This window comes from Papaver somniferum, chromosome 1 (assembly GCF_003573695.1).
Source record: "Papaver somniferum cultivar HN1 chromosome 1, ASM357369v1, whole genome shotgun sequence".
Classification (NCBI taxonomy): domain Eukaryota; kingdom Viridiplantae; phylum Streptophyta; class Magnoliopsida; order Ranunculales; family Papaveraceae; genus Papaver; species Papaver somniferum.
Window position 1 is genome coordinate 190,141,292 of NC_039358.1, and position 14,200 is coordinate 190,155,491.

A 14,200-nucleotide genomic window follows, 5' to 3' on the forward strand; every position below is an offset into this window, starting at 1 on the left:
CCCACTTCCCCTTCTCTGATCTGATTTGATGATGATCCAATCTCAATTCTAGCCGCGCGAAAACCGAACTCTCTCTCTCCTCTTTCGGCTAAAAATAAAGAGATTAAGTTTCATCTGTTTGTGGACTTAATTAGATTACAAATGTTAAAACATGCATTGAGTGTATTTTGGTCAACATAGTATTGGCTGGATTATTTCATGGTTGTCCTTATAATATTATATACTAGTTAAATTGTTGACTTAGGATCAGGTGCATGTGAATCTTGTTTTTGTATAGTTGACCTAGTAATTAAAAGTTTTTAGAGTCAACTACTTGAGATTTACAGCACAAGCTATGAATGAATTTAAGAGCCACCGTTCATCTAGCCATGTGACACTGTTAAGGGCATATTTTGCATATATTTAGTGTCGAATCCGGGCTAGTAATTGCTTATTTCTTGCAAATTATTGTATATTATGTTTGTTTTGTTTTATTTAAGTTTTGCTAGGTGAATCATCCAAAAGAAGTGAATTGACACTTCATTGTGCAATAAAAGAAATTAGCTGCAAGCGGAGAAGGGCCAAAAATCAAGTGGAACTCATTCAAATTGAGGAGTTCTTTATATCATCATGAAGAGGACGGAAATACGAATCTATCGGCGAAAAATGGAGTCAATCCGACATCGTGTGCAGAAGTTAGGAGCATTTAAAGCGAGTCAAAGTGGTGTAAGATGTAGATGCCCAGAATTTATAAGGGCACACATGTTTTTTACTCAGGGCAGCCGCGTAGGGGGTGATTGAGAATTGAACTGTCAGTCCTGCAAGACTGACAGTTGCACTATTTATAGCTTATTCTCTCAGGGTTATTATCTTCTTCAACCTGAACAGAACTTGGTCGAGTTTCAACGACCAGTTCTCCGGTCATTCTTAAGCTGCTGCCAATATCGGCGTTTGATGGATAGAGTGCAGCAGTGGCGACTGGTGGTGTTTTGGATACACGAGCTGGTGGTAAATTGGCTTGCTGCCATTGACAGATTTGAGCTGATAATGATAGGCAGAGATGACAGAAGGCTGTAGTTATGGCATGGAGCTCGAGCTATACAAATTCAGGGAAGGATATCGGCGATGCTGGTGACTGATGGGAGAAGGTCATAATGATCGAGAAAAGGTTTGGAAGTTGGCAGAGAAGGCAATGACGATGAATATGGGAGTTTGCTGGTGATGTTGCCGCCATTAGAGACGAGAAGGAACGCGACAGAGAAAGAGGTCGCTGTACTAAAAAGGGAGAAGCTCGAGTTTGGAGTAATGGCAGTGGTGATTGCCACGCTACCATGATAACAAAGAATGAGAATATGGAGATCTGTGGTTGATGCTGTAGGGTAGTGGCGGTGATGATGAAGTGAGAGAGGATGGTGGAGTTTGTCAGAGAGATGAGCTTGATAATGGTTATGATGCTCGGTAAAAGATGAAATAGGCAGTAACCATGGTAATGTATGCTGCTGTGTCTGTTGGATCATGAAGATAAGATTTGCTGTGAGTGAGCTCGAGTCTGTGGTCAGGATGGAGATGATGTTCATGGTTATGTGTGGTACGAGTTGGAATTTGGATGTTGCTGTTGATCATCCCCGGGAATATGGATTTGCTGTAGTAATTATGATTGTGCTGTGAGTGTTGAGCTACCATTAATGGTGATCCATTCTCGAGATCAGTTGAAGAATATTGGAATGTTGTAGGTGTTGTTTGGCAGTGACGCTGGTTTGCTTCCAGGAGGTGACGTGCAGCAATGATAGAGAAGGAATGAGATAGCGTTGAAGCAGCTGAGTTTACAAAACTCAGAAGAACATAATTTTCACGATTACCAGACTATACGTGAATGGTCGGAGTAAAAGTAAGAATCCAGGGAAAATTATTTCTCACGGAGGGAGAAATGGCCGAAAGAATTTATGACCAGAAATCAAAATCCAGGTAAAAATAATTCTCACGGAAGGAGAAGTGTCCGTGGAATGACTGTTTCACGGACAGCCTGGTATACGTGGGTTACTGACCGGACGAAAAATCCAGAAGAAAAAGAAACTCACGGACAGAGTAGTGTTCGTGAAAGTATCGGTGAGTTTTACAAAATTCAGGAAATTTATTTTTCACGGAGAGTCATCTATCCGTGGGAAGCTGGAGAAGGTGATTGGAAGTTTGCATTGTCAGTTCCTTGGAACTGACAGGCTAACAAGGATTAAGGCAGAATATTTGGGCTGGACTTTAACAGGTTTGTGCGTGAGCCCATTAGTTGGGGTTGAGCTTCTTTGCACGGCAGTTTATGGAAGCCTAGTTAGTAAGTTCGCGAATGATTCGCGAATTTTTCCGTATCACGAATTTTACCGTCTTATTCGCGTATGTTTGCAACTCCGAACCCAAGTCGCGTATTATGTGGCATTCCCGGATTATTCGCGAATCGTTCACGAATTTTACGTATCCCGAATGATACGTCCGCTTAATTCGCCATAAATTCTTTAGCTTTTACTTTTCAAAGACTCCACTTTTTGGGCTTTACTGCCTCCCGAACATACACGACCGAATATTAGACGTGTTGTAATTTTTATGAAACAAAAACGACTGAAGAGATTTGAAGGTGAAGGTGAGAGAGATCTCAAACTCACTAACCAAGCATCTAAACCACCATACGACGTCCTTTTGGATAACTAATGTTGTATATATTATTAATATCATCATATTGAGTTTATTTTTTCCTTAAATAACTCACACATATGCATAAAAATTGGTCTATGACCTTATAATTACAAATTATTTGTTATATATAGATACCGAATTTTCAGAGCCGAACTCACATTTATAAATCGAATTATACACGTACGTATGCCGTTCCGAATTAATGACGAATCACGTCCCGTTGACCGAATTTTGGACCGAATTTTGGACCGAATCTGGATTTTACAAAACCGTATAATACTCGTACGTTTGTCGTTCCGTACGTTTGCCGAATCCCGAATTGCTAACTAGGTATGGAAGTGAGCTATTTGGTGCGTATTTTGGCGAGTTATGGCAACCGCTTTGCACGGGATTCGTGACGGACGCAACTACAATTCGGACACCTATAAAAGAGATGTTTCTACAACTTCTAAAAGACATCTTATAATCTTTAATCAAGTATTGGGGAGAAAAACTCAAGAGAAGAAAAGCTAGGGTTTTGGAGCGATTCATCACCGTAACTATTTCTTTTTCCATTTTATCATATGAAACTCATGGGTTTTGCTAGTACCATGAGTAGCTAAACTTCTTAGTGATTGGGGATGAATTCTAGTTCTAATACATGATTCAATGTAGCATATAAATCTATTCAAAATTATTCATATGATTGTTGTTCGTTTTTACTACGATTAATATTATGATTAATTGATAAATTATTTAGGTGGCCAACTAAGTCAGTTTGTTAGTAAATCTAATGCTAGTAATGAGTTAGGATATCCGTAATTGTTGAATAACTCTTATACAAGTAGAAATTGTGAAATCTTGCAGAGGGATTCTGTGGAGCAATCGCAAGTAAAAACAACCCTAGTGAGTGGACCGAGCGTACTAAGTGTCACTGCTAGGATCAAACCTAAGTTCACAAACCTTAAGGCATTCGACTGGATTACATCTTGTAAGCGAACCTCAAGGTGGTTCAGACGAATAGAATTTGGAGACTAAGCATACCTATTTTCCATTGATATAAGGAATTCTGGGGATAGCTAAGCGTACCTGCTTTCCTACTGTTGATAATAATTTGTGATTTACAAAGAATAGATGAATATGCTATTTTGATGACTGTTCAGTAACGAAGAAGGATTCCCTGATCATATTTTTCTCCATTGTTTGCAATCTTAATTACTCTATTGCTTTGTTGTTTATTTCGCTTTAAAATCTAAAACAAACCCCCATTGTAATACTTTTGAAAACTAAAACTCCCCGCTCTTCGTGGGAACAGATCTTATTTGCTACTATATTATTTATTAGTAAAATAGAATATAAGTGATTTAATTTGTGCACCTACGACACGCATCAGACACCTTTTTTTTTTCTTTCTTTTCTGTTAACCAGTAAGGTTGGCCGGATCAATGGGAGTAGAGAAACACAATAAATTCCTAGATTTGACCAAGTACGCCCCTTCATATTTTAAGCGCCACTGATGTATCTTAAAAACGGAGGGCCTAAAAAAAGGGTGAGAGGGGTAGGCATAGATGGAAAGAGGAGATCGTCTGCAAAACATAAAAACCCTCAAAAGTATTTGGAAAGAGGAAAGAAAAATTAATGCAAAAAGAAACAAAACAGAGGAACGGAGTTTTCCTGCCGGATGGGTACTTGTGTGGGAGAATTTTACTGTTACATACATCTGAGATAAAGAAGAAAGTAAAAGGTGTTAGTTAAAGCGTGGAGGTTGGGTGTCTTTGCATCGTTGTTGTGCATCTCGTTTTCTTTTGGATTATTTGCTAGCGTTTTAGGTAGGCGCAACATAATCAAAGACCTATTTTTAATTAAGTTTTCTTCAATTAAATATATGTTTAGATATTCTCATTTTTGTTTGGATTGAGTGAAGTGATTGATGATGTTGTGAGAATGATTATGAATGTCGGGCTGCAGTCCATAGATTGTGATCCTTAAAAGAAATATTTTGACGAGATATTCTTGGGAACAAATTTGATTCCCTAAACCCACGTGGGGATCCCTGGGGAGAACGGTTGATTGTTTTTGACGGGATATGAGATATCCTTGGGAATGGATTTGATTCCCTAAACCCACGTGGGGATCCCTTGGGGTGATTAGATTTTTGTGTTTAACAGGCTCCCTGGGGAGAGTGAGATTTTGTGTTTATTTTAAACAGGCTTCCAGAGGGCGAGCAGTATTTTAATGATTTGCACAAACTTATGAGGTAAGGGTGGCTATAATGGTTTTGAATATGTGTTCATCTGGTGAAATTGTTTGATGAACTACGCCGTGCTTCATCTCTTTCGGTACGTAGGCATGTGCATGTCGGTTCAACACTTTCAATCATAACAAAATCGGCGTTATTCTATAGATTTGAGTGAATATAAATATTAATGATTTTTGATGCTTAAAGTTGTCGTGTAGGCCTAAAAATCTATTATAAGTTGTAATTAATCTTAGTTTCAAAGCTGTAAAATATTGAATGATATTGAGTTGAGTGTTTATTATTTTAAATTCCTAATAGGTTTTGGTATGATTCTTTTTATAATAAATTTAAAATATCTTAAGGGACATCTGGTAAAAAGTATAGAATTTTCTGAGATGTATACATATTTTTAAAATAATTATTTGTACCCGTTTTAAATCCAGAAAATATTTGACAGTTGTAAATGTCTGGTAAATATCCAATTTAAAATTTATGATCCACTGATTTTTAGACCTTAATGCCTTACGAGAAAATCAATATCTATATTTTATCTTTCTGACATGCCTCATCCAATTTTGAGTTATTTGTGATTTTGTATAATTTTCATAAAACAGAATGTCACAGTTTTGATTTTCTGTTGTGGTAGTCAACTTCGTGTTTGACCGTGGTCATAGGATACTCAACTCATTTAAAATCCTGAATAATTTACACCTAATAGTATTTATAGTATAGATTTTATCCGTATAATTCCCATAAATTCTGGAACTCGTATGAAGCCTGTAAATTTCTAGGAATCTACCTTGGCATGTTTTCAATTTTACAATTTAGTGTTGAAATCGTTACTTATTAATTAATCGTAAGACCTTCAACGGTGTTAATATTTTTATTTGAGAACCACAATGTATTTTGTTCCCGATGGCTTTAAAATTAGGTTAAATCAACGGTTAGATTTTCCTAAATAATTTTCCAAGTATTCCGCTGCGGCAGAAGTGGTAACATGAACATAAATTAAATGAGCTTCGACTTAGTAGCCGAGCTTCGGCTATGTTATTTACGTAGCACTTCGGGTTTTCGGGCATGGGATCTAGACAAGATCCGGGCCCGAAAATCGGAGTGTTACAGTTTGGTATCAGAGCAGCAATTAGATATTTTCGGTGCTAGTTGTTGCGCAAATAATAATAAATGTTAATTGTGCTTGGATAAAATTGGTTGTATGTTTTCCTTTTTTTAGCTTGAAATTTTTGTTCCTGTGTTACCTTAAACTTAGGGACTAAATTTCTTGAAGTGTGTGAGGTTGTAATATCCGTCCCAATTTCAAGGGCATTTTGATAATTTATGATTTAGATTTTCTCTTGGCGAACCAACCTTATATGTAAGTCTAGGAATATTTTTCGACAATTAATATTTGATTTGTCTTAATTAGTTATCATAGAAATACAAATTATTTTGTAAACAAGAAACTGGAAGGAATTCTACCATCAAGCTGGGCTCCAATCCCTAAAGAATATTTTGTCTTCATAAGAATATTTATTAGATTTATGGTAATTTTATTTATGGACATTTAGCTTAATTAGTGGGATCAGTACTAATCCTCTTTGACCAAAAAGGTATGTAAAATATTTGCTTTTGGATAATAAATTAGGATATGGTTAACTATCGCAAAAATATAAACAATTGATAAAAGTTTGATACTTATGCTGTGATTGGTTGAAATTTGAAGTTAAACAAAATTACAGGGAGGTATTCAATTGAGATTTATATAGACTTTTATAGATTTTTTATTTGAGTGACTCCCAGAGATTCTCTAAAAATATAGGGATCTCTTGATTCTCTGAGAGTATATTAAAGAGTATTTGTGACTTGTAGACACAAAAAATGAATATTCGTAAAGAGTCCCTGTGATTTGTAGAGACAAAAAAAATGTATAATATCTAATCAAAAATTCAAAACATCTACCGATTACTTTATTATGCACGTTATAATCAAAATAAAAGTCCCATGAATACCTGGTAAAATACGTGTTGATTACCAAAATAAATCTCGTTGTTGCCTTATGCCCATGTTTTCATTTTTTTTATTTCACTCATCCCACATTCATTTTTATTTTGCATGCAGTCTCGCCAATTGTTTACTCCGCGAATGGCCCTTTACTTAGTCATCAGCTCACAAAAAAAAAAAAAATTGTCCTATTCTCAAAAACAAATATTCCTCAAGTTTCCAAGTCTCTGGAAATATCACCTCTTGAGGAGAGATTTCTACCATGCCTATTTTCCTAAAAAGTCTCTTCAAATCTCTGAAAACAATAAATCAATGACTTTCAATTCTCGTTCGAATAACAAGGATGTTTGAGTGACTCTTATGAAATCCTAATCCAATAACATGGAGTTTCAGAGAATTTAAATGACTTAAAAAAGGTCACTAACCAATAACAAAAAACATTAGGAGACTCACCAAGAGTCTCAATGGACTAGCGTCGGATTTGAGAACTCTCTGAAAGGCATTTGAAATCTCATTTGACTAACCACTGTTAGGTAATTTCTTCCATTTCTTTTTAATTAGGGTAGAGAAAATTTTGGGAATTTAATCCCCTAAATTGACTGCACGTGAATGATAAAAGGAACAAACTTAATTATCAAAAGATTTACTTTCCTTGGTTAATTAGATCACAGGAATTAACAAAGGAGGATTTTGAGCATATTCCCCGAACGTGATCGAATATGGTTTAGGAGATTTTGTTGACCGAATTTAGGAAATGAAACCGAGAACGAGAAATCCTTATGGAAATATTGCCACTTGTTTAGTGATCATAGGTTTGAAATAGTTAACCAAATTTATGCTAAGACTATTCGATTAGACCTTCTCCGATGGCATGTGTGTGGAGATAAATGTCAAAATCCACCTAGGATACACATATATTTTTTCTAAAATCATTCTCCAATTCTGATGTCTTAAACCAATGTATAGATGACTTTGGGTAGACATTGTCTACCATCCTAGTCAGCTTTTACTCAATTGAAATCACTTTAACATATTAACTAACCATTTTTAGCTCTAATAAAATCTTAATTATGGAAAATAAAATTTATATTAATAAAAAAAAAATGTACATGCAATACCGTTGGAGATGGATTTTTTTTTCTCCCTAATTTTAAGGAAAAATAGATTGAGGATGTCTTACTTGTGTTGCCACATAGGAAACACACACAATGACCATTGGAGAAGCTCTTAGATTCCCGTTGATTTGGCCTTAGTTCAATTTACATTAGCTGGAGGTTAAAAGATAGCTTGGGCCCAAATCCTCTGTACCCAAATTTTCTCGTGCCCTCTGTACCTGCCAATTAGTTTGTGACACGTGTGCTTGACAGTTGCATGAATTAACATGATATTTGCGGTGATGTTAACGACGTTTCCTAATTAAATTCTCCAATTCATTCATGTACAACTTTTGGGTGCAACTCCCATTGAAATTATTGACACTATTATCCGTGTGCAACTCCTATTGAAATTATTGACGCCATTATGTAAGAAATAATCGATAGAATCAAACCTAAAAATCATTGTGAATTTTTGTGAAGAATAAGAAAGAAAGATTGTGATGAAGGAGAAATAAAAAAATTCGAACTTAAAAGGGTTTTGTCCCATCCAATCAAAAACATGATGAGCTTAATACTAAGTTCAGAAACATAAGATTTTTGTTTCCATTTTCTTCCTAATCAAAAGCATGATGCTGCATGACGTCCGGAAAAGAAAAAAAAACATGATGCACAATGGTTCTTCATATGATTAAAGATTTTGGGGTTTTATTCCAAATTCCAAGTCTTCTAGTAAAATAAGGTTTAGATGGAAATTCCTACTGTTGGGTTATAGGAATTAAGTTTTCTTAATAGGTTAGAAGAATCAGTAGCGTTCAACCGATAAATTGTTTAAGGAGAAAGTAACAACGAGTAAAAAAAAAGGCAAAAGATCTGTTAGTCTTTTACTATGAAGAATAGAGGAGAACACAGACTGGTTAGAGCATAAAAGCTTTTATTTTTTAAGGTAACGGTGTTAATTTGCTTCACTAACAAATAGGACACATGTCGAGTTTTTATTGGTGGCACACGGGACACAGGGAACCCGGGTATAGAGGATCACAAGCGGATAGCTTGGTAAGCCAAGATAGAATGTGTACTTCAATAAAAATGAAAATTTCCTAATTACACGAATTTATGTCGACATGTTAGACTTACTTTCCCTTACTGCCTAAATTAACATTAGCGGTTTATCCTTGGTTTACTCGAGAATCGAGAGAATGAAAAAACAACAAAACTCTTATTTTTTTTATGCTGCCAGATTTTAGTCAGCGGAAAGAAAGTAAAAGTTAGAAAATAGAATGAAGATTTTCTTGTAGTTAATTCTTAGTTGTCACAATAGAAACATGTTTGTGTTGTTGGACTAGGGATCAGAAAAAAAAAACTAGGAGGAATTTTTTGGAGTTGATTCATGAGAAGTTTCATCTGTTTGTGGACTTAATTAATTAAATTACAAATGTTAAAACATGCATTGAGTGTATTTTGGTCAACATGGTATTGGCTAGATAATTTCATGGTTGTCCTTATCTATGCTTACATGACATGAGCGTTTGGTGAGTCACCCAGCGGCCACGATACATTAGATTTTCTAACTATCGGTTGTGATCTTCCCTCCGCTCCTAGAATAATGTACTGGATTTGCTTAATCCAATGGTTGGACATCCCTCGCTTCCGAATCATAAATAAGGTTTTCATTGTATGTAACTCACAGCTAGATGCCTTCCATTGGGTTTTCATTCATGTTCCTGCGTAATCTTTTCCCTTTTAACTTTCATATTCCATAATGTATCATAAACGCTAGATGCCTTTCTAATCTCTCTTCAGTAACAGAAGGTATTTCCAATCAAGTTATTCCCAATCCATATTGAATTTTGCCTCCTACTCAGAAAAAAAAACGATAATCTTTGCATTAATTGGATCCTCTCTATAAAATGTCTAATCACAATCGAGATCAGCATCAGTTCCAATCGAACATGTAACTCTTCTTTCCCTAGCTTCCAATTTCGTTTTACATCCACTTTCTATCCAGTGATTTTTATTTCTCGGGTTAGTTCGTCCTAAATTGCTTAAATTTAGGATTTCAAAACCTATGAGAATTTTGTATTGTGGTTTTTCATTTGCCCTTCATAATGTTAATTTTCCAATTTTTTAAAAAAAGTTATCCATTGGGTCTGCACTGTGTCTACTACTCCTATGTTTGAATTAGGGATAAACTTTAAACATTTTGAGGGATTCTTCCGATCAGGAGATCAAAATAGATTACAGAAAGCTTGCCACAAAGTAGGTTCATTTAACAAAACAAATCTTCGTTTGACTAAATTCCGTGTTAGATTTAGTTTTGAACTAAGTTTACTTACAAATCTCGATCAAGTTTAAGTAAGAGTTTAGTCCTTACCTTAATCATCATTTCTCATGAAAAATAATTCAAATTTTTTGATCCAACATGTAGGGAAGGGTATTACTGGGTGTTGGGTTCATACAAAGCTATGTGAATATTATGTTAATTTTTTTTGGTAAGTAATGTTACTATATTATGTTAATGATTCAACAATTCCTGTTTGTGTTAGGAACCGTCGATGCACATAGGGGATCGATAGTCAGACTGGGCAGAGCTTATGATGTATTTTGTTGATTCCCTCGGTTAACACAGATCTGTGATACATAAAATTGAATTGAGTTAAAAAATCAGTAATTAGTAATCAAATTCATTTAGAAATCTTCTTAATTTTTTTGTTTATGTATTTTATTTTGATTTACTCTCTTTACTTCTGTTGTTTTTATTCCTCCACTGGGATTTGGACCATTCTAATTATGTGTATAATTTTCTTTTTGAATGAAGCTTACAAAAGATATAATCATCTGCCGCACAGGATAGCTCCAAGAATTTTTGGTCCCTCAAAGAATCCAATTATTTCCCCTTCAGAGGACGAGTTACCAGGAAATGAAAAGAGTTGGACTTGGTTTAGCTAAAACCATTACTGACCATGAGTAAGTATAGATTAAAGCTTCTTGAACATTGAAAAATTGATGTTTTCCGTATATTATTATCTGCATTGTATTCTCATCTGCAAAAGAATAGTTTGGTTGGGGATTTAAACTATCGAATCGGTTTACCTTGCGAGATAAACAATTCGTTACCTTAGTTTCCTCCATAATCTTCAAGACTACAACTAATGTTGTTGAGGTGATAATCTCATTGAAAATAAACAAATTGATAGATGTTTTCAGTTTCCTCCATATAATTAAAGAAACCATTTTCAATTTTTGATGATCTTATAGCGGAATCATCAACTCTAAGTGATATGAACCACTTTTGCTTATATTCATTGGAATCATCTTATATTTTGATTTAAGAAGTTAATTGGTTTTGTTTTCTAATTTTGTTGTTTTGAATTTTTTGTAGGATAACGCTGTTTTTAGGATCACCAAGTTCTGGAAAACATTTAGTTTTTTGGCTGGAAAGCTTCCAAAAGAACTTGGTAATGAAAATTTTAAATTCGCATTAATAAATCTCAGATGTAAATAAGTATATGTATTGTGTACCCACAACAACATTGGATCGAGACTTTGATAGAAACATATTAACCTCCTTGATTCCACTGAACCAAAGCCTAATCGATTAAATCGACTCTTTAGATTATCATCTCATGTCCTCTTCTTACAGACTCCATAGCTTATAAAGCTATACTCATCCTACCCTAGCATCCAACGGCCAATGAAACTCCAGGTGGTTACATCACAACCAACCCTAATATTTGACATTAACTACTAATTAAACTAACTAAGCTAATAAACTGTAATTAATTACTACTAACAGCTATTTAACATAAAAGCGCTCACGGCAGACAGATATTGGATACGGGGCATCTACTCCTTAGGCCAGGGATATGACAATACCTACCCCTTCAAAACATCCTTGTCCTCAAGGATGAAGGATTGAGATACATGGCTTCCCACGCTCCAGTAGAACTAATATCATCCACCTTGCAGTAGATATCAACTTTGTCCTTCCTGGTCACATATCTTTGCTTCACCAAACCTCCCCACCTACTTGTAGCACTGTCACGCCTGGTAAGAAGGATGATTGCTTGAAAACATCTAGATTGGTAGCTTCTCTTCACTCCCTGGTAGCACTACCATCTCTTTTTCCTTAACTAAGGTAAACTGTCGTTGTTTGTAGTCGATATTTCCCAGACTGAACTGAACTACCATATTAGTTACAACAGTTGTTGCATAACCAATGATCTTCTTGGAATTTTTCATCAAGTCTGCATGTATTACTTTAAGATCACCTCCTTTGGCTTTTGTTAAAGTGCAACTCTGAAATGGTACAACATGTACTTGCCACTTAAAGTTTTGTTGGAGCTTGGTTGACATCCTCTCATGTTCCACCAGTTGCTTTATACCCTGAACGTCATAAATCTCGCTGGCACCTTCCACACTCCATAATACAGTTGAAAAGAATTTGAACTTCCATTTCAGATAATCCAGCCACATCATCATGTGAAGAATTGCCGCAACTTGATTATAGGCTACAACTTCGCAGAGAAAATTTCTCTTGTCATTCCAGTTAAGGCCGAGGTACACCACCGAAATAAAAATGTTACCAACCCAGCCAACGATTCTCACACTCCACAAACTAGTTGGAACCCATCTGTATTTCCACCTCGAATAATCGATAAACTTCAATTCAATTGTAAAGTGGGTTGTAATAATCACTACAAGAATTCCCACTATCCTTACAGGGGGCCTTGTCGATCTATAATAATGAATAAAATCAAAACTGAACAAACAAGAACTAGGATGTTGAGCACAATGAAACAAGTGCAAACAGTTCCAAGTGGGATCAGAATATACCAATATAATTCTCTCGTGAACCGAATGACCCTCATAAACCTCAGATGAAGGCCACAAAAAGTGCAACAACCAAATTTCCAAAAGATACAAACGACCCTTCGCGTCTTGTCTAAGTACCCCTGCGTTAACTTTCAACAATTCAGAATTAAGGACCCTTGTAGCATTAGCTAAACTAAGTGGAAGTTGCAACAAACTATCATCTGCACCCCAAAAATTCCAATAGTGAGAATTCCCTGATATAATTTCATGTATTTTCCCACTATCAAGAAACACACGACAACCACTTATATAGCCAGGTGCTCCCGGTAGCTTGACGACAAGCCATATAGTACCATCACTCCTTTTCCTACTCCATAGGATTGTTGAGAACAGTTTGCTCTTACAATTCCAGCTAACATATCTCATACTACACAACTCAGATGTAGACAACTTAAATTTCCATTTTAATAGTACTACACACATTAATACAGTTGGAATGTAAAGCACAGTGGGTATGGGCTGAGTTCCCATCATCCCTGCGAAGAACTCCAACTTGAGAAAACCCTACATTGGTCGATAGAAGCACACAATTTTATGTAGAGCATAATAAAAAGATAGAAGATCAAACATGGGGGAGGAGTATAGAATTACCATTTTAACTTCCTCTAGAATAATAAGAACTCCATAGAGAACGGGTACAGGTATTTGATAATGCAAACATAACCCTCTCCTTAAAAGTCTGTAATCACTTCTAGTTAACGAGAGGAGCATATAATGGTAATGGAACAATACAAAATTACCAGTTGAAGCCAAGACCCCAACTAGTTGGTAAGGCAACTGCTTTGCTGGCATATAAGCTGTAAGAAGTTGATCAAAGCCAACACTCCCGTTGACATTTATATATATTCATTTGTTTGGAATACCATTCTGCCCCTAGGATTTTCTTCTGAACTGAGAAGCTCTCACCGGAAACAGATGTGAGGAAATAAAAGTGCCAGAAGAAACAACTTGCTGAGAGATAAAATCGGGTTTTAGAAATTCTGGAAACTGGAGTTATAGGCACTAGAAGAATTGTAAACCCATCCAAAATAATTTTAAGCTCATTACCTTCTGGTCTATCAATTATAACCATCAATAACTCTAGATAGAAAACCCTTGCAGCAGTAGGCGAGAGTATACCTTCTTCACAGCCCTTGGAACTCCATAAACCAGGTGGAAACAATTTTAATTTCCAACTCAAGTACTCAAGACACAACAAAGAGTTTAGTTGAGCTATATATTGTCTTCTCGAGAAACAAAAGTAAATTCTCACAATTTTGTAAACTGAAAGCAGTATCAGAAAAAAAAATCAAACTCCTTCGAAGTTATTGGCAGCATCTTCTCATGACAATGTGCAATTGCACCGACCTTCAAT

The 14,200-nt window shown here is 35.6% G+C and overlaps 1 protein-coding gene across 1 annotated transcript; it reads right to left on the bottom strand.

Annotated features, from left to right (window-relative positions):
- Positions 1-12,015: 12,015 nt before the first annotated feature.
- Positions 12,016-13,669, bottom strand: LOC113310440. The gene is made up of 2 exons (XM_026559132.1): positions 13,438-13,669; positions 12,016-13,350 (listed from the first exon to the last, which is right to left on the bottom strand). The coding sequence occupies exons 1-2, from the start codon at positions 13,636-13,638 to the stop codon at positions 12,049-12,051; spliced, it is 1,503 nt and encodes a 500-aa protein (XP_026414917.1). The 5' UTR covers positions 13,639-13,669; the 3' UTR covers positions 12,016-12,048.
- Between the last annotated feature and the right edge of the window lie 531 nt (positions 13,670-14,200).

What these genes read in the sequence shown, in the direction of transcription:
- LOC113310440 (XM_026559132.1), bottom strand. Translation starts at nt 13,638, where the DNA reads ATGCCAGCAAAGCAGTTGCCTTACCAACTAGTTGGGGTCTTGGCTTCA. An exon ending in TTCTAGAGGAAGTTAAAATG is followed by an intron (nt 13,351 to 13,437) that starts GTAATTCTATAC and finishes CGACCAATGTAG; the next exon opens with GGTTTTCTCAAGTTGGAGTT.